General features: G+C 46.4%; 1 protein-coding gene across 7 annotated transcripts in view; it reads left to right on the top strand.

Moving 5' to 3' along the window:
* The window catches only part of LOC118774279 (teneurin-4-like), a 185,787-nt gene that overhangs the window by 127,907 nt on the left and 37,868 nt on the right, over nucleotides 1-20,012 (top strand). For 5 of the 7 annotated variants that reach the window (XM_036523508.1, XM_036523510.1, XM_036523507.1 and 2 more), the window contains 8 exons: nucleotides 1,370-1,516; nucleotides 2,535-2,751; nucleotides 7,603-7,722; nucleotides 10,205-10,466; nucleotides 12,068-12,335; nucleotides 13,470-13,613; nucleotides 15,032-15,281; nucleotides 15,671-15,691. In XM_036523508.1, the coding sequence (XP_036379401.1) occupies nucleotides 1,370-1,516; nucleotides 2,535-2,751; nucleotides 7,603-7,722; nucleotides 10,205-10,466; nucleotides 12,068-12,335; nucleotides 13,470-13,613; nucleotides 15,032-15,281; nucleotides 15,671-15,691 (1,429 nt within the window). The remainder of the gene's footprint in view (nucleotides 1-1,369; nucleotides 1,517-2,534; nucleotides 2,752-7,602; nucleotides 7,723-10,204; nucleotides 10,467-12,067; nucleotides 12,336-13,469; nucleotides 13,614-15,031; nucleotides 15,282-15,670; nucleotides 15,692-20,012) is intronic. The other 2 variants (XM_036523511.1, XM_036523505.1) reach the window with 1 other exon arrangement.

Raw genomic sequence — 20,012 nt, 5'->3', positions numbered from 1 at the left:
GGCCTACTCAAACAGTGCTCATAAATAAATGAGGCTGCTTGACCCCCCACCCCCTCTTTACCAGATAGACAGACACTCTCTTTCTCTCTCTGTCACACATTTACATACACCTCACTCTGCCTCTTTCTCTTTCTCTCACAGACACACACCCACACTCGCACCCACACACTCATCCCTTTACGAAACCTCTGAGGTGGAATCTGTGAGGCAGCAGCGGCAGCGGTCGGAGCTGATGGAAGTGGGTCGGGAGAGATGCTTTTTTTTTTCAACGGCCTGGGCGTTTTTAGCTAATGCGGTATGTGTCGGGGATTTTTGCATTTCAAAACACTGAGGATTTTCCTCCTTTCATCTCCGCTTGCATCAGGAAGATTGGATCAAAAGGTAACAGATGAGCGTCGGGGGAAAATGCTGGATGAAAAATAATCCGCCGCTTCGATACCGCGCGTGTCCTTGAGAAGGCAGGGGTTGCATAGTGAATGTTTGGCGGCCTCTTCGCCACTTCTGCGCACAGAATCTCCCACGGATCAGTGTATCACAGATATGTGCTAGCTACACTTCCTTCCCTGCGATGCTGCATAGAGCCCCAAGCCTAACCAATCCCACCAAGCTCGGTGTGGCATTCTCCAGGGCTTTGAACCTCAACATGAACCCCTGATGTTCAACGTTACCCCGAGAATGCGCTGTGTATCCATTCATCCTGTCTCAGTGTGTCAAGCTCTCCTGATTCTCAGCTGACCTTGATCAGCTGTCTTATCATGCTTGTCAAGGGTTATGGTCAATTTTTTTTTACAGAATGTCAAAAAAAACACTTGTCATATTATGCAGTGTATTCTGCCTGATATATCTGTCTCTCATTTTCCCTGTCCTGTGCAAGTTACAGAGGGCAACACGTTGATGATGAGGTGAATCCTAATGCAGAAAACCTTAAACGATCTGCCTTTAATATGCATTTTTTAAAGGATAAAAAACAGAAATGCAGCACTACAAATATATATTACAGCATGTGGTCATTTTCCCTTCTCAGAGTACAGTGTAACACACTAATGAGCAAATATTGATTAAGTCTTTGGTCTATGATTCTGCCTCAGTGGGCAATAGCGAGGCATTTCCAAGAAATGGCGTACCAGAAATTACCCCCTCAAGCTGAAATGTCTACTTCTCACAATTCTGCTTACAGTACACCCACTTGTGTTTTTATAGTAAAGTGTCAGTGTTGGGCCCAATCGATATCTGTACAAAACTGCTGCTGCATGGGTTTGAAAGCGGGCCGTCTTGTCCTCTGACTAGCACGGCTTGGGCGGGGCCACGCTGTTGATGTGGCTGACGAACCGGCTGTGTCTGTGTTGTGTCTTTGCCTGTGACTGCGCAGAGGGCTGCCCGGGCCTGTGCAATGGCAACGGCAGGTGCACTCTGGGTAACAGTGGCTGGTACTGCGTGTGTCAGCTGGGCTGGAGGGGGAACGGCTGCGACACGTCCATGGAGACCGCCTGCAGCGATGGCAAGGACAACGATGGAGGTAATGATGCCACTGAAGTTCAGCTGTAAGTTGTATTTAATATAATGTCGATGAAGGTTGCACCATAAAGCCTCCACGACTCCAACAGAAAGAGGGGAGGGGAAAATGTTGTGGGGAAAAAAATGTATACCTGCTGGCCCTGGTTTTATCATTTAACATTTTAACATTTTAATCAGGGTATGCTCAGACCTGTCTGCATTTGTTTTATTGAGAGAAGGAATAGTCACACTCCTGAAAAGCGGAGGGATAGGCAGGGGTTTTTTTGTAATTCTCTTGGCGCCGGGCCCTGGAGCCTCAGATCCCTGGTGAGCCCGAACGGGGGCCTTGTAAATCGAAACTGGCCTGTGCAGCTCCGTTCACGACTCAGCACCCAGCAGGAAGCATGTTCCCTTACCTGGACGTGTTATACACCAGCAACTTCAGGTCTCACCGAGACGCCTGCATAATTCAGAATGATCCTTTATTTATGGAAGGGGCTGCCTATCGGCCCATCAGTGCACCACGCTCAGAGCAGCTAAGACGGGTGCCTACTAGGGAATTGACTGACTTATGAAAAGGGGCTTATTTTTATCATCCATCTGGCTGGATGGGGTCCACAAAGCAGTGAGCAGCAGAGAATCAGATGTTCCAGTTCAGGACTGCAAGTGTGCTCCACAGACACGTCAGAGATATATCGCTGGCCTTTGCCAACCAGGGGAAAGCTAAACAGCAGAAAAGAAAGGGTATCCCTCCACCCTGTGGTAAAATAATGAATCTAGGATGTTTGCTTTTTTGCAGACTGCAAGTTTAATTCATTTCACACAAAATGTGACAACAGGAACAGCTGTATCATATTTTGCCTGTAAATAAAATAGATACATTCTGAGCATTTTCGGTGCGATCGTTTAGCCGTGTGGGTGTCATAAGGTAGTCACTCATCAGTATGCCGTGACCAGAAGGCCCCCTGCTTTTTGAAGGTAAGCTTGGCTCACGCGCTTGTCTTGGTGCACTTTGTGCCCTGCATTTGTTCTCTGCACAGATGGGCTGGTTGACTGCTTAGACCCAGACTGCTGCCTGCAGGCCTCCTGTCACATCACCTCCCTGTGCGTGGGATCTCCAGATCCACTGGACATCATCCAGGAGACACAGATCCCCTCCACCCAGAGCAACCTGCAGTCCTTCTACGACCGGGTCCAGTTCCTGGTGGGCCGGGACAGCACGCACGTCATCCCCGGGGCCAACCCCTTCGATGGCAGGTTAGTGGCCGCGAGACAGGCTGAATGAGCCGCAGCTCAGCCAACTGCATCTCATTCTCCTCCAGAATTCCGCAAAACTGCCCCTCACTTGACTTAGTGAATGTTTCTCAGTCACCTCAGATATCCTCCAGGCCCCTCATTCTTTGCAGACTTCTCAACTGCCCCTCAGGTCTTCCAGCTGCACCACAGGTCTTCCAACTGCCCCACAGTCTTGTGAGGTTGCCCAGCTGCCCCCATCAGACTTCAGTCGTCCTGCACTCTCCTCCTATTCCCCTGTTTGAGAGATTTTTCAAACATCTCAGTACACTAATGCAATATTCACATTCAACACAGAAGCACTACTTTATCCTTTCCACAGAGGAAACATAGGCTGTTTGTGTAAAAATGAGTAATAGCTTGACCTAATGTATGTCATTTAAAATTTATGTCAAATTGGAGTTGGAGTTGGGAAGGTTCAACATACCAGGTTACACACGTAGATGGCCTTTACAGCAGATTATTTATTATGCAGATTATAAATTCTTTGTTAATCCAACCAAACACTTTCCCTCTGTTTTATGTTATACTTCTTCATATTAACTAGAGTTTTTTTAAGTTATATGACCTTTGAAGTGTTTATGCCACTGGATTACCAGTAGTTCATGAAGCAAATATTTTTATGGTAGCCCAGAGAGGTTTCCCTTACATAGAGTGAGACAGAGATGAGAGTATGACAGAGAGAGACTGGAACACAGTGAAGTGAATAGAAAAAAACTGGTGCTGAGAGAAATGGATATCGCTTACATTTTCATGACTTTTTCGCTAATGCAGCTGCAGCTATCTCCCAAAGGCAGAGTGCTGGACGCCTGGGGAATAGAATCAGAGAAGAGACTTTCATTTTGTAGGGAATCACTGAGTCCCCCCATCACTTCAGAGTGCATTTTTCCCCTTGTCTTCCTTCTCCTCTTCTTTAAAATGCTCTTGAGATTGTGGCCCATTTGCGTCTGTGTTGCTGTGTTGCTCATGCTTTTTTTTTCATCCTACTTTCTTTTTTTCTCCCTCGTTTTCCCTCACAACAACAACAAGAAAAAAACAAAAAAAAACAAAAAACAAGTCGGGCATGAAAACGAACAGACTTATGCCTCGTTATTTTATGATTAAAGACCTGAAGAAAGTCAAAGCAGGAAAGCAGTCAAAGAAGTAGCTTTTGTCAGGAGACGTCTTTCATTGTGACGCCTGGATGGGGTTTTTTGCCTCCTAAAGGCAGAGGCATAATGTGTGGAAAAGGTCCTAGTTTCAGAGGAATCTATTCTTAGCCTCTGCCTGGCTCCAGCTGAGTCCTTGGAGTGGAAGGGGATGTTTGGAAGGGCCTCAGTTCAGTATCAGCTCCTCTGCTGTAATTTGCCACACATCACATTTCTGTGATGGGCGAGGAGATGTACGGTAGACCGTGTTACTTTCGCGTGTCTGCATTACGTGTCCTAGGCTGCCAGTTCTCATTACAGCTGTCATTTACTGCAGCTGAGCTTCATCGCGCCCCCCCATCCCCCCGACATACTGTTACCCCCAGTAAAGGCCAGCCCGCTATATTACACATCTAGATCCCGCCTTTTTTCCCTTCACCCCCTGTCTTTTCTCGTCTTTGTACCTCGTGAGCCTGTTTGACGTGTAGCACTGTGTTTATGCAAGCCACTGCAGTCCGGGGGCTGTCGCTCAAAATTGGATCACGACCAATTTGTTGACGTCAGGATCCTTAGTGAATACGCTTAGCTGCCTTGCCTGCTGAAGGTGCATGGCAACCGCGGTTCGCCGGCGCCGCTACATGTGTCAGCCGACGCTCTTGTGAAACGCTTTCTGACATCTGCTCGAGGACTACCGACATTTCTTTTCCGCCTTGTCCTTTTTTCCTCCGGAAGGAGAGAGGAGCGAGTCGCTCCCGCTGCCTCCCTCCAAAGAAGATTGCCCATGAATAAATGAAGAGTGCAAAGGCGGAGACCTCTGCTCGCCTAAAAATATCTGTGATTGTGCATTATTTACTGTCGCTGCCTGCTCTCCAGCTGCGCAAACAGGCGGGGCCCGTCGTTACAGGGGACCCTGGAGGACTCCACCTGGGTTGGGAGGGTGTCTGGGGTCCCCTGTTCAGTCCTGCATCAGTCTCTGACCACTTCCGGTTGCTGTGGAGGGATTGGAGGGTTGTCACAGGTGTCCCTCATCACAAGAAACAGTGAGGTAGGGACCAGGGACCAAGGGCAGGGCCATGAGTGACACGTAAAAAAAACATCAAATAGCCAAACCTGCTGTATGGGATGCCGCGTCTCTGATTGGTCATTGCTAGTCAAGAGTATGTCTTCCTGTTCTCTCAAATAAGAGTACATCGTGAAATTGATCAGGTCCAGGTTCAAAACCAGCTTTGTCATTTGCCAATAATGACTGGGACAGTGGCAGAACAAATTGGCTTTGCTCCCCCCAGCGATAGCGGTGGGTAGGTCAGCAAGGATTTCCTTGTATTGCTGCTCTCACACACCCTGCAATCTTTTCAGTGGAGTAGCGCATATTGTCCAATGACCACCCCCTCTGCGGTAATGCACTGTGTGACTGTAGTGGGAAAAACAGTCTTTGGCTGTGAGTGGGTCTATCCGTGGATTGTGTTAGTGCAGAGGCATCCGCTATTGTTTTGTGATTAAAGGGTTAACATCTGCTGCATGCGAGCTTAGACGTTTCCTTCTAAAAGGCCTCTTCTGTCAATAATCTCTTTATTAGACCCGCAATGTACTTGCCGAATGCCTAATGCATGTTCCTCTTACACTCTCCTCTAATGGGAGAGCTGAGCTGTCCCTTGCACTCCATTTACCCACTTAAGAATGTGGTTGCGTGGCAAACCCTCAAAAAAAGGAGGCAGCACTGCAATCACAGCAATGAAATGGTAATGTGTTTATTTACTTTTCATTGTGCTCCGTAATCATGTTTCATTACTCTGGGTCTGGGATAAAGGCACGGCACACTTCTGCTCATTTGTCCACATTTTTGAATCACTTGATTCATTAGTGGCTCGTATAGCTTCAGAAGACCTATATATAATCTGGCAGAGCAGCACAAGTCAGACATCATGGTAGCGGTTGTGCACACCACCATCACATTGCTACATGATACCCGCAGCCGTGCTAAAACGACATAACCCCCATCTCTGTACTGAAGCTGACTTTACACAAAAGGTACCCATCCGGATCAGGTTATCCTCAGCCAGTCACACATGAGAACGGTACAGATTAATGGCGCTTTACTACCCAGTGCGCTCCACAAGAATCACATCTGACCAGTACAATTTGATTTTTATAAGTGGCTGATTCTTAGTTCCAAATGAATGTCTGCAGCTAAGTTCCTCAAACATGAAATGTATTTTTGGGTGTTCAGTTTTTTTTTTTTTACAGTCCTCAGACTGCTCAGAATGCTCAGACAGAATTATGATAAAAAGCTTATGATAAAAAATAAATAAACACACAAATAAATAAATAAATAAAATGCCACATGGATCCACATGGCCCTGCAGCTTGGCGGCCATGGCAACCACAGGACTGTGAGTGTTCAGAAGGCCTTAGGGTTTGGTGTGCATCTTTTCCCAGTCCAGGGCCGTGGCACTGGAGAAATCTCAGCTGTTTGGAGGGTTCCCAAATGGAGCGCTCCCTCTCCTGCCCTGGCACTCACCACCGCTGCTGTTTGTGAAGACAATATTTAAATCACTTGTCTCAGCGCGTGGAATTCACAAGGCGCAGAGAGTTTAGCTCCAGTTTTACACTCCGTGCCTTAAAGAAACAGGGAGCTATTCATCTCTCGAATTGGAATTTGTAAAATAAACTGCCTGCGTGAATATTTGAAAGGGAGAAAAGGGCCCTTGTTGCTTTTGCTGCAGACGTAATCCTATATAAATACACATAGATAGGTCTGCGTGTCGGAGCCAGGAGTCTCAGCTGTTTCATCTGCCTGTTTGCAAAGTAATTGTGTACAACCAAGGTTTCCCGAAGGAGGAGAAAAAAAGAAAGAAATTAGTATTTCATTTGGTTCTCATGTTGTGAGTGAATGATCTTGCCTCAAGTGAGGACAAGGACACCATAGAGGCTGGCTATTTGGAAGGCTGTTGTTAATTGTTTCACAGAAAGGGGAGATTTTTAACACTGAAAGGGAGATCAAGTGCAGAGGTCTAATACTGATAAAAAACAGCCCAACTTTGCTTTATGCCAGAAGATACAAACATTATACAAAGCCATCATTACTGGGGTCAGCTTCAGTGGAGTAGTATTATTAGGATTTTCAGAGCTTGTTTTGTGATTATGTCTGTCCAGCACCTTCATCAACACTCTGTTTTGCAATAGGACAGGGAGTCAGGGGTCCTTGAAGTAGAATGAGATCCCACGGGGTGCAGAGATTTATTTTCAACTCTGAGAGTTGCATACCAAATGAACCTCTGGCTCTCATTACTGCACACAGGCGTTTACTGTGATATTAGAGTCTGAAAGAGATGAACCCTCGTTTATATTGGTTAATATTCTCATGGAAATCCTCTTCATTTTAGCTTCTCAGTGTCGTTACTTTTTAATGGCTGGAAAGTCTGCAGAGGGTTATTTGTTTATTGGAACTTGCGGTGGTTGTGGGGAGAGGGGAGGGAGCGGGATGCATGATGCGCTTTAATTAGAGATTAGAAATCTCCCCCACAGACTCCGTGACCTAATGTTTTTTTTTTTGGTCCACTCAAAACAATCGTCCACGTTTGCAGGGCAATATGGTATCTGATCTGGCACCACCTGTGTTGTTTTGACTCCACCCCCTCCAACCACGCCCACTGCCACCCCTCACCTGCGTGTCCCTGTCCCCCTGCAGCCATGCCTGCGTAATCCGAGGACAGGTGGTGACCTCCGACGGGACTCCCCTGGTCGGCGTGAATGTCAGCTTCATCAACAAGCCAGCGTACGGGTACACCATCACCCGACAGGATGGCAGGTGAGGTCCCGTCTCGAGACCCCGCCCCCCCTGCCTTTCGTACACGCGTTACATTACATTGATGTTTTCTTTGTACCACTGTCTCTCTGCCTGCGCAGAGCAGACTGTTAAATTCCTTTACAAATCTTTCGAAGTGCGATACAATGTGTGTTTCTAGGATATGACAGAGCAGTGTCTCAGTCAGGTAGGTAACGCTTTCAGGGTTGGAGATTATTTTGATTTCTGTGGCATGAAATGGCTAATGTAAACATATACTCTCATAGAATACCCACCTAGTACTGTAACCATATATTGTGTATTGTGTACAGAAACATACATTTTAGATATATATTCTACAATATACAGTACAATGTATATATATATGTAAGTGATGATAATATAATACTGTAGTGTAATTCATACATAATGTGCAATGCAAGTATGCATCATGTATTTTGACATATATTAAATATATACAGAGGAAGGGTGGCGAAGTGTATATATATATATATATATATATATGCACATTATTCTTCAGATTATAAATTTACTGTATTTTGATAAATGTGGTCTTCCAGTACTTCTTCTATTTTCCCACCATCGAACCATCTAGCACATTCCTCCCTCTCTCTTCTCCCTCCAGTCCTCCCTCTCGTTCTCCAGCTCCCGCCATTCTCTCCTCCCATCTCATCATCATCTCTCTCCTCTCTCTTGGCTCTCATCATTCTTGCCACACTTGGCCACCCTGCCTCTCTCCCTCTCCCTCTCTCTCTTTTCCCTCCATCTCTTCTCCCTCCCAGCGCATGTGTAAACACAGCTCGGTCTCCCAATTCCTCCTGTAAACATGCCCAGCCTCCCACTTCTCCCTCCCCCCCGATCGCTGTAAACAGGCTCAGCACAGCGTGAAATCAGGAATGCACCTGTTCACCCACTTACACAAACGGGGAAAAGCTCTCTCATATTGTTTTATACGATGCCTTTTGTATTGTCTGAGGGACTGCGCTCAGAAAAATGATCCTCAAGCCATCTCCCGTTTTTTTTTTCTTTTTTTTAAAGGCTGTGATGAAAAAAGTGGCCACAAATCTCTGCCCCCTTCCACAGCGGCCATTAAAATGCGCCGCGCGTGCCCCTGGAGTACAGTGTGTTCTGCTTCGCTCGGTGTGCTCCCGCTTGCTCGCAGGGGGCCTCTGCGGAACGACCGTCAGGCCCAGAGTAATCGGGGCGTCCGTCACTGGTTTTCGAGGCGCGGGTGAAACGTTAAGCATAGAACGTGTTCGGCTGTGTTTACCTGCTGAGTCTCGGAGCTTTCCATCGTGGCCCGTGCCGCGTACGCACCGGGGGTGGCATAATGCAACCTGTCGCCAGGGCGGAGGCCCCGGCTGTGATTGATAGCCACCTGTGAGGTGCCCATCGATTGCCAAGGCCGCTGTGCTGTAATGCGCTCTGACTGGGCGGCGTGGAGCAGCTGGCCTAGGTCTGCCCGCAGGCTCTAACGGGGCTCTCGTGGGCGCTGAGCACTCCGCTGCAGAGCAAGGACACCACCGTCGCTCCCGTGTCCCCGTCCGCCTCTGTGGTCCCCCCCATCCTCCAGTGTGCTCCCGGGCAAGGGCGCAGCGCTAAAGGTGGAACGGGTTCCCCGCGCAGGCCCCGGCCAATCAGGACGTGACGCTCGGGGTGGTGGAGGTCTTTTTATAGCGCTGCGCTGGGAGACGTGCCGGGACAGCTCGGGTTTATCACCGATTTACCCTTAATTGTGAGGCACGGGGTCCGACGCGTGGTTCCGGACAGGGGCCGAGCCTGACCCCCGGGAGCCGCGCAGATCCGTGCGCTAATTACCTGCTAAAAAAGCGCCGTTGCGTGACGCAGGTGTGAGCTCCACGCTTTTGAGGCAGGGGATGAGGGACAGAGCAATCAACGAACGGCAGTCAAGCTCGTCCGCTGTGATTCGCACAATACTTCTCAGAGCCTTCTCCAAGGAAGGGAATTGCATCACAGGGCTCTCATACTAATGAACAGCGTCTCAGCCGCGCCCCTGAGTGGAGTTCACTTCACTCGGATTCCCCTCATACAGGCACATCGGCTCTCGCTGCTCGCTGAAATCTAAGGTGACTGTGCGCTTTACTTAGGTGGATTAAATCCCCAGCTATGCGCAAAAATAATCCTGTGTTTTCATGCAGCTTCAACACCCCAATCCAGGATGATGTATTACCATGCACTTTATTCGGTTAGTTTGCTTTAGTCTCCAACTCCCTTCCAGTCTGGGTACATTTAATCATTCTCTTTGTGCAAATTTATAGCATGGTATGCACTTTGTCTGCATGAAGTGCTTTGTGTATAAAACCAATTCTCTTTGAATGTAAGCAGCGTGTTTGAATCATTTATTTCCTGTTGGGCTTGACAGCTCCTTTTAAGCTCAGATGAGAATCGCAGACGTGTCCTGCCGTCAGACAGGAGGGCGGAGTTAACGGTGAACTGTGCTTCTCTCTCCCACTTTGACCTGCAGTTTTGACCTGGTGACGAACGGGGGCGTGGCCATCGGGCTGCGTTTCGAGCGCGCTCCCTTCATCACCCAGGAGCACACGCTGTGGCTGCCGTGGGGGCGCTTCTTCGTCATGGACACCGTGGTCATGCGGCACGAGGAGAATGATATCCCCAGCTGTGACGTCAGCAGCTTCACGCGCCCCAGCCCTGTGGTGCTGCCCGCTCCCCTCACCGCCTTCGCGGGGTCGTGCTCCGAGAGGGGCGCCACCGTCCCCGAAATCCAGGTGCTGATGGCTCCGCCTCGTGACTCTGACACTCTGACATACTCAGTATTGCACTCTCAAATCATGCCTGTATTATCTCTATTTCTTTTTTTTTTTTTGCGCGATTTCAAAAAGTACTGGCTAATGGTGTAAAATTCATCATGACCAAAATGAAAAGGCAATCACTTGCAAAAGTGTGATTGCAGTTGAACTCTATATTAGTATGATTTTAATGGTAAGTGTGACAGCGCTGCAGGAGTATTTCACAAATGAAATATGCCGAAAGTGTTGTGTAATTGATTAAGTGCTTAGGTGTAATTCTGAACAGAGGGATAATTTGATCTAATTTTATCTGTAGTCTGCACTATGCTTTGCTAGTTAGTTTGTTAGAGTAATTGTGCTTCTTTACATGTTCCTCTCCTATCTAATCATTATGCTTGGTTTCACAAGATTAATGCCATCCCAATACAGTCAGAGTGCACTGGAGTCTATTAATAACATGACTTTTTTGTAAAACCTCATGGCCTCCCCCCCAAACTGGGACACAGATAAATGCATAGAGACATGGTAGTAGTTTATTCCGAGCAATTAAGGGAGATTCTCATGCTAAGAGGGGCTTTTAGAGTCAAATGCATGAATAACTCTCAAGACCTGCGTGACCGTTGTTTCAGTAATCGAATTAGTGGGCTCGTTAACTGGTGCACCGGGAAGGTTTGTCCCAGGTGTGAGGAAGGTGGTCACTCAGGGCAACATGTGAAACATACTGATTTGTGGATCATTTGGAGCAGAGTTAAGACTAGGGGTCACAGGACATGTACGTCCTCTTTCCCGTGCTGAAGAAAAACGTGACAACAATTAGCTCGTAGCAGCAGTTTGGCCATTAGTTTTACTTTGTTGGAAGAGACAGTGCTTGAAATGAATAAAAAGAAGTAATGTCATTTGGAGGGAAACAGAGGTGGACAACGGCTTGTGGCATCTATGGCTTTTAGGCTTTTAGGTGGTATTTAGCCATAGCTTTATTCAGTGATGTAGAAAAACTGCTGTGAAAATGGTACCTTCCCCTTACCATGACAGACTGGCTGATTTAGAAGCACCAAGGGGGATTCTGTGAAGAAACAACCTCAAGGCAAGTGTTTGGTTGGACGCACCAAACATTAAAATACTGGTCTTCGTAAGGGCTGTTAGCTGAGTTTGTGCAGGGCCCAACTTCAGACTTTGTTGCAAGAACCTTTTACCACAAGGCCCATAACTGACAATGTCCAGGTCCAAGGGAATATATCTCTCAATGGTAACATTACATTACAGTACATTATTTAGCAGACGCTCTTACCTAGAGCGACTGACATAGGTTACAGTTCTTCACAATGTCATCCATTTATACAGCTGGATATTTACAGAGGCAATTGTGGGTTAAGTATTTTCCCCAAGGGTACAGCAGCAGCAAGTGTCCCAGCGAGGATCGAACCGGCAACCTTTCAGTTACAAGTCCTGCTCCTTAACCACTATGCTACACTGGTTAATTATCTGATAATTGTGTGGTTGCCTGTTGAACAGCCCTTGGAGGCCTTTAAACACTGAAATCGTGATGTGGGTCTAACAGGCTGGTTGGCGTGTGCTTCCAGGTTCTCCAGGAGGAGGTGCGCATTCCGGGGATGGACATGAGGCTGTCCCATCTGAGCAGCCGTACTGCGGGCTATAAGTCAGTGCTGCGTGTTGCCCTCACTCACGCCACCATCCCCTTCAACCTGATGAAGGTGCACCTCTCTGTGGCCGTGGAAGGCCGCCTCATCCGCAAGTGGTTTCCCGCTGCACCAAACCTCTCCTACCACTTCATCTGGGACAAGACGGACGTCTACAGCCAGAAGGTCTATGGGCTGAGTGAGGCCTTCGGTGAGTTGAAGAGCCCATAGATATAACAGCGTCCTAATGCTCCATCTTCATCTCTATAGCTGTAAATCATTAGTATCTGTATATCAAACGTCTTTATCTGTAAGCTGGTATGCAAAGTCTTCCTGCAAAAAATGTGTTTGTGGATTGTGTTATGTTAAACAAAAATTGGTCAATTTATAGATATTTGAGTCAAGGGATAATTCACCGGTTTAGTCTGTTTGCTGATGACAGCATTACAGTGCATTGCGTTATGTATTCACTTAGCTGATACAACCTTTATCTAGTGGGATTTACATAGCTTTTACATGTTATGCATTTATTCAGATTCAGAAGCGCTTCAGATTAGGCGCCTTCCCCGAGGGTGCTACATCATACTATTCTGGATTCAAATCTGTAATCTTCAAATTATAAACCTAGTTCCTAACCACTTTCCCTGACTGCTGGCAAAGTCTTAAAGGGTGACATCCCTGAAAGCACAGACATCCTTAACCTTTACATCAGTGGGTATCTATGGTTAAAAGTTCTTTGGTTGTTTTAGTAAAAAAGAACACAAGTTCATTTGCAGTCATCGTGGTGATTCAGTAGCCTATTTTAGCCTGTCTGCCATATAAAGCCCTTAATGTGTTTCACCTCTTCTCTTTGTGTTGTCCTTAAAAATTGTGTTACTCTGAGTAATTCTTTAAGAATGTTCTTGGTCACTTAAAAGCAAAAATTGACTCATAACCACTTATTTATTTTACACTAAGATGATGCTTGCTGAGAGAATTTTAGTGCAGATCCATTCTATCAATATGTCCTTGTAGTAGATGTATGCTAACAGTCATTTCATTAACAGTGGGCTCTGCAAAAGGAGGCAGACAGGGACAAAGTTAGTAGAATTTCAGCTTGAACCAGCATATTGTTTCAAGAATAGAAAAACTAAATGCTTTATATATTAATGACAGCCAGTATGTGCTTTGACGGCTCTTATGATGACTGGAAAAAGCGGGCTGGTGCAGAGACTTAGTGAGCAAGCTTCCCTTCATCACTCATGCAGTAGAGAGTGGGGAATATAAATGTGAGGCAAGGAAAGACCTGTTCAGTTTTTGGGCAAATACACCCTTTAACAGACGGGCGGTTCTCTCCTTTCTCCAGTTTCGGTAGGCTACGAGTATGAGTCATGCCCCGACCTCATTCTGTGGGAGAAGAGGACTGCGGTCCTGCAGGGTTATGAGAGCGTGGCATCTAACCTGGGCGGCTGGTCGCTGGACAGACACCACGCCCTTAGCATCCAGAGTGGTGAGTACACTCACGCTGGATCATTCATGCGCTGGGACCTCCCTCCTAATCTCATCTTCACATCTGCACAAACCTGAAGTGAAAACCTCACTTCATCTCATGCAAATCTAAAACACTCACAGGATTGTGTTCAGCCTGATGGCATTTATGTACTCTCTGTTTACAGTTTTTACATAATAACTGTGCCCCAGTTTTTTGACACATGCTTACGTATGGGGTAGTGATGTGTAGAGTATACCTGACAAGCAAACTGTCTTTAAAGACAGAGTAGAATGCTGTAAATTAAAAATGCAAAACAGATTCAAACACTGTGTACATGAAGGTGAGCATTGTTTTATTTTCTGAACTGGTTTTCAGCATGTTATTGCTTTGTTGTCAGGTAGGAATTTAAGCTTTCTGTTCCTGTGATGAGTGCCCTTTTCTGTGGTCCTGCGGATTCAGGAGTGGCGTGCGCCTGTGTCAAGCACGCCCGGGGTACAGCCAGCTCATCAGTGTGTCGATAAATCGAGCCACTTCTGCCACACCTTCCTTTCCGTCCAATTACAGCTTTAGATCAGGCTGCTGACAGCAAGGTGTCACCTCCTGACTGGAGAAGGCTGTTATTTCTTTTTGTGAGGCCCCGATTTTTTTATTGCCATTGTCCCTGATGGGTGAGAAGGGTCAATTTCCTTATTGCCGGCAAATTGCCTTTGAATAGCGGAGGATCCGGCGCGAGACGAGGCTCTCTCCCGGGCTCTTGTCAAGCAGAAGGCCTCGGAGCGCGCCGTCAGGAGGGCCTCATCAGAGGAGATGAGCCGTAGTTACAGGGGGAAATGTGCAAGAAGGTGGCGGCCAAGTCTGTCACCGAGAGGCACCGACAGACGGGCATTCCCCAGGGCTGCCAGGTCCAGCTTAACTGAATTACTTTCCCTCGGCAGCGGTGCGTCACTCGTCCTGTCCCCTTGATGTCCAGCCTGCACTTCAGGTCTTGGAAAAATCCTCCTCTGCTTCTTTCGGTCGTTTCTCGTTTGCTGTGCACAGCCCCGGAACATAAAGAAATGTTGGGGGGATAAATAAAAAAAAGTGAGTGGAGCTTTGGAAAAAAGGAGCTTGACTGATCTGCAGCAGTAGCTTCAGACACTCCGAGACTGCACACATCTTTCGAGATTCAGGCCAACAAGCGTTTGCGGTCCGCAGTGTTTAAGGAGCTGACGGCTGTAAAATCACACACTTTCTTAAGACGGGCTTTGATCTGGCTCAGGAGAGCATCCCCACTCACATCTCTCTTCCCCCCCAAGTGGCCCGTGTTATCTGTGCTATGAGCACGCTCTGCAAGTGGGCAGGTGTGGTCTGACAGCTACAGATCGGGCCGATGTTAGCGCGGCGGCGTTCGCCAAAGCCGGTCCCCAGGCCTTGACGTCCCCCCTCGCTTCCTGCAGGCATCCTTCACAAAGGCAACGGGGAGAACGTCTTCATCTCCCAGCAGCCCTCGGTCATCGGCAGCATCATGGGCAACGGGCGGCGGCGCAGCATCTCCTGCCCAAGCTGCAACGGCCTGGCCGACGGCAACAAGCTCCTGGCGCCGGTGGCCCTGGCCTGCGGCTCTGACGGCAGCCTATACGTGGGTGACTTCAACTACGTGCGGCGGATCTTCTCCACGGGAAATGTCACCAGTGTCCTGGAGCTGAGGTAACAAAGGAGGGGAGGTCTCTCACAGGGGGAGGAGCCTACATAAAGGGAGGGGCTTGTGTTGTTAAAGGGAGGGGCCCTTGTTAGCAAAGGAAGGGGCCTATGTGGGTGGAGAGCATCTGCGCATGGGTTGTAAACTTTCTGTCACAGTGATGAGACTGTACGCCACTAAAACTGTTCACCATTAACACCACTAAAATAGGACACCCTCCTTGATTAAGACCAGGTTAGCACATATTTAGAATGGAACAGTGTACAGTAGAACTCATTTGACTAAGTGACTATAATAGGATTCTCCTGACTCGCATCACGACTAGTGACTAACTCTCATTAACACCCCTCTCTCTGTTTCTTCTCTCTTCCTGCTGCTTGTGGGCTTCTTCTGTCAGAAATAAAGATTTCAGGCATAGGTAAGGAAGTAACCGCAGCCATAACTCTCTCTTGGTGGTAAATGAATACAGTCTAATGTGAATTTCTGCAAGTCCAGCAGGGAGATTGTGTGGAATGCTTATGAGTATGTGTAATGCATTCTGACAAACATGTACGGACAGGACAAAAATAGACTGTGTTCTTGCAGAGGAAATTGTTCTGTTGTAATTGTGCTGTGTTTGTCCCCTGACGTACATTCAGATGTGCTTGCATGTGATGGGAGAGCATGGACCATACTTTCAAATGTCAAATGAAAAACGAGCAGCGGTTGAGGATTTCATTAAATATGTTCTATCCTTGAGCTCTGTCTGGGGATTAAGGTTTTTAAAGAAGATAATCACCTTTCTGTTTTTTGCTAAAATGTGGCCATGGCTTACCTAGAACAACTGAATATAGAACCAGACCTTTCCAATAATGCGTTGGAGCTGCATGTGGCCAAATGTGATTGAAGTAAGGCTGTCAGAAAGGCGTTTAATCTTGTCAACATCAACAACTGGCTGTGGAAAGGAGTAGCGAGGAAAATATTACATATTTTGCGGAGAGAAAATAAAGCTAAAATAACTTGGAAGCTATTTCGGTTGACTTTATGAATGTGGGGCGTAGTAAAAATATTCATGAAGGAGATCAAAAAAAAAGTAGCGGGGAGTAGTAGCTCTCCCAATTGTGATGCGTGACACAGATCCGTAACTCGCCTTTCATCCGTGACAGAGAAAACAGGAAGCTCTCCCACTCTGACACGAGTGGCAGGGGAATAGGTGCTGTGTGCAGAGTTTAAATAACCTGTCAGTAGTACGGCTGCTCTGATTGATTTCTACATCAGAGGGTCGTGCAGCCCACAGGAGATATGCACGCTCGCGGAACGCCAAGGAACAGTGGCCACCGCTACCGCCCAGACCACAGCGGCAGCACAGTGGGCCCCTTAGCAATCTCGGCATGGCTTTTCAAGTCAGGCGCTGATGCCACGGTCTGTCAGAAACACCTTAAGCCTTCACCTTAAGCTGAGGTGAGAGGCTACGATTTGTTTGGATGGAAAAAGGAATTCGTCCAAGATGCAGGAAGTACGACCCACTTTAACAGCAGAGTTATTCAGAGTAATACACTATATGGACAAAAGTATTTGGCCACACCTGTTTTTCAGGGTTTGTGCTAGGCCTCTTATCTTCAGTGAAGGACAATCTTAATGCTTTAGCATACCAAGACATTTTGGACAATGCTATGCTTCCAATTTTGTGGCAACAGTTTGGGGAAGGCCCTTTTCTCTTCCAACATGACTGTGCCCCAGTGCACAAAGCAAGGACTATAAAGACATGTTTTGATGAGTTTGGTGTGGAAGAACTTGACTGGCCCGCACAGAGCCCTGACCTCAACCCCATCAAGCACCTTTGGGATGAACTGGAACGGAGATTGCGATCCAGGCCTTCTCGTCCAACATCAGTGCCTGACCTCATAAATGCTCTACAGAATGAATGGGCACAAATTCCCACAGAAACACTCTTGTGGAAAGCCTTCCAAGAAGAGTGGAAGCTGTTATAGCTGCAAAAGAGGGACCAACTCCATATTAAAGTATATGTATTTGAATACAATGTCATTACAATGTAATTAATGGTCAGGCGTCCTAATACTTTTGTCCATATAGTGTATGTCTGCCACACACTTTCGAAAACACCGCAAGTCTTCACCTGAAGGTGAGGGACAAAGACCTTTGGAGGGAAGGGGATTCATGCCAAATGTGGCGAGTAAGAACTGCTTTAACATTAGACTTATTCAGAGTAGTATCTGTGTTTGACCTGATGCCACGTCCTTTTGAGATAAACCTGCAAGTCTTCACCTTAACCAAAGGGAAGAGACAAAGATCCCTCAGAGGAAAGGGGATTCATCTTAAGTGCAGGGAGCAGGAACTGCTTTAACGTAACAGCTTTTCAGAGTAATATCTGCCTTTCAGCCAACACCATGGCCTTTCAAAAACACTATGTCTTCACCTTAAGATAAGATGAGGGGACAAAGATTTATTCAGTTGTAATATCTGCATTTGAGCTTTGGTAAGGACAGACGTGGCATGGTTAGAATGGGTTGGAGGTGATCCATCAACTTGTGGATGATGCAGGGAGCAGAGTCTGACAGGGTCTCTCTCCCCACCCCAAGGGTCAATGACCTCCGGCAGTAGCCCTGCTCCCATGGTGCACCAGCATGCGGCTAAATTCAATTATCTTCTGCCAGCCAGATGTTGTCAGTGCAAAGAATATAGATGGAGTCCACGGCTGGCACCGAAGGTCGGAGTGTTCTTTCGTTGGGTGCAGTGGTGCATGCTGGGAGAGATCTGCTGTCCCCTGCATGCGGCGCAGGGATGATGAAGCTCCACTGCGTTGTGTATGTAAAGCGGCACAGGGCTGAACACACAGATCTCGTGATTAACCTTCCTCTTAGTCCAGGCTGCTAAATCCCAGTCCTGCATGAGAAATCTCTTTCTTAGCAGGATTTTCTCAATTAGAGCAGAGTTCCTTCAGTTTAAGAGAGACAGTCATTTTTCTAGCAGTATTATTACAGAGACTGCAACTGGCCATTTTCACCTTTCAGATTCAAACATTTCTCTGCATGTAAGATACACACAGCTGTAAGTTTGTCATTTTTCCTTAGTATGCCCATTGACTGCCTTAGCTGTACAACAATTGCAGAATCACGAGAAATACCTATGAAATCAACTAGTAGGGTTTTTACATGCAGCCATAATGCATGCTTGATCCCGCTGACATTCACCAATTATTTTTCCCAAAAGAGTCCCAATAACCGCTTGCTCTACTCACAGTACATCATCAACACCTGCTTCCATGCATTCATTCAGTCCATTCTCTGGGTATTTTGTGCATATTCAGAAACTGCTTTTCCGTCATTATCTGAGAAATTTTGATGTTATTCGTCCCTTGTTTGCATAGAAAAACATGTTCATTCTCCTCAGATTCCTGTGAATAGGTGTAGCCAGCCACTCTGCCAATTATGTATTCATAACAGTCTAATCCTGCCTTTCTAAAGACATCAGAGCCCTGACACATTTCAAACAGCAGGCGTAAACAGACCGAGCTGCGCACCTGACACATCGCATCTGTAAATCTCCACAAAAGGTGCAAAAAGCATTGCAAATGTATGCTAGTATATTGTACACTCCAAAATAGTCACAGTTGAACAGTTGAAAGGAAATATCTACTGCACTTAGAGTTTTGAACTTCAACAGAAAGTTGGGAAAGACGGCAAACAGCTGTAAGAACAAACGAAGAACGAAACACATTTTTGAACTTTTTTTTGTTGCATCATTTTGAATCGAGTACACAGGAAAGAAGAAATAAATTGCTATTACAAAATGGAACAAAATATGAAGTGAACATAGCCTGTGAGTTAAAGTACCCCATGACAAACATTGGTTTTGTACACTCCAGCAACACTTCCGTTCATATAACAGTACAGACCAGTTTGGCATTTTTTGCTTATTAAATTTATATTTATATGCATGTCAAAGTTTTTCTCTCATTTGAAGTTGTCTGATTTTGCAAGAATTTGATTGATTGTCATTGAAAGTTTTATATTTATCCTTTAAAAGTCATGGAAAGATTGTGGACAATATAAATCTGATTTGAGTGGAAGCCTTGAAAAGTGTAATACAATGCAAACACTGTGTATGTATTGGTACGTATTCATATATTTAATAGTTTAAAGATTAATAGTTTGTTGAGAAATTGGCTTGGCTTTTCTTGGATTGTGTTCACGTACGTGTTTCTGCTGTTAAAATAAGCTGGGAAAACCTCCTGACCAAGATGCACACAGCAGCCATAAAAGATTTAGATTGATGGGTAGAACAGTTGGTGCTCAGTTCTGAGGGAAGAAATAGCTTTATTCCTGTATAAGCTGAAACAAAATAATGTACCTATAACCCATATCAAGTTTTTTTTTTTCAAGCAATGGGGTGACTTAATAATAGCAAAGCCCATCCTGGCTTTTTTCACCCACAATCCTTAGGTCTAAAGTTCAATGCACTGACCAGCGTGCCAGATGCTGCCATACTTGTGCATGTCCCAGAGGAGTCTAGTCTTTACGATAATACAAAAGGTCATCTGTCACTCAGAATAATGAAATGCGCACTAAAAAAATGTACTGGCACAGACTGGCTGGTCCTTGTGCTTTAGGCTCTCACTAGGGTAGGAGTTTTTGACACTGAAGGGCCTCGAGGACACAGCATGACATCCTCACTGAAGTCTGTGTGTTTTTTCTTTTTTATGCGGTTTGAATTGTTTTTCTGCCCAGCTGTTCGATAAC

This window comes from Megalops cyprinoides, chromosome 3, assembly GCF_013368585.1.
Source record: "Megalops cyprinoides isolate fMegCyp1 chromosome 3, fMegCyp1.pri, whole genome shotgun sequence".
Classification (NCBI taxonomy): domain Eukaryota; kingdom Metazoa; phylum Chordata; class Actinopteri; order Elopiformes; family Megalopidae; genus Megalops; species Megalops cyprinoides.
Note: the sequence above shows the minus strand (reverse complement) of the source record. Positions and strands in the feature narration are given on the sequence as shown.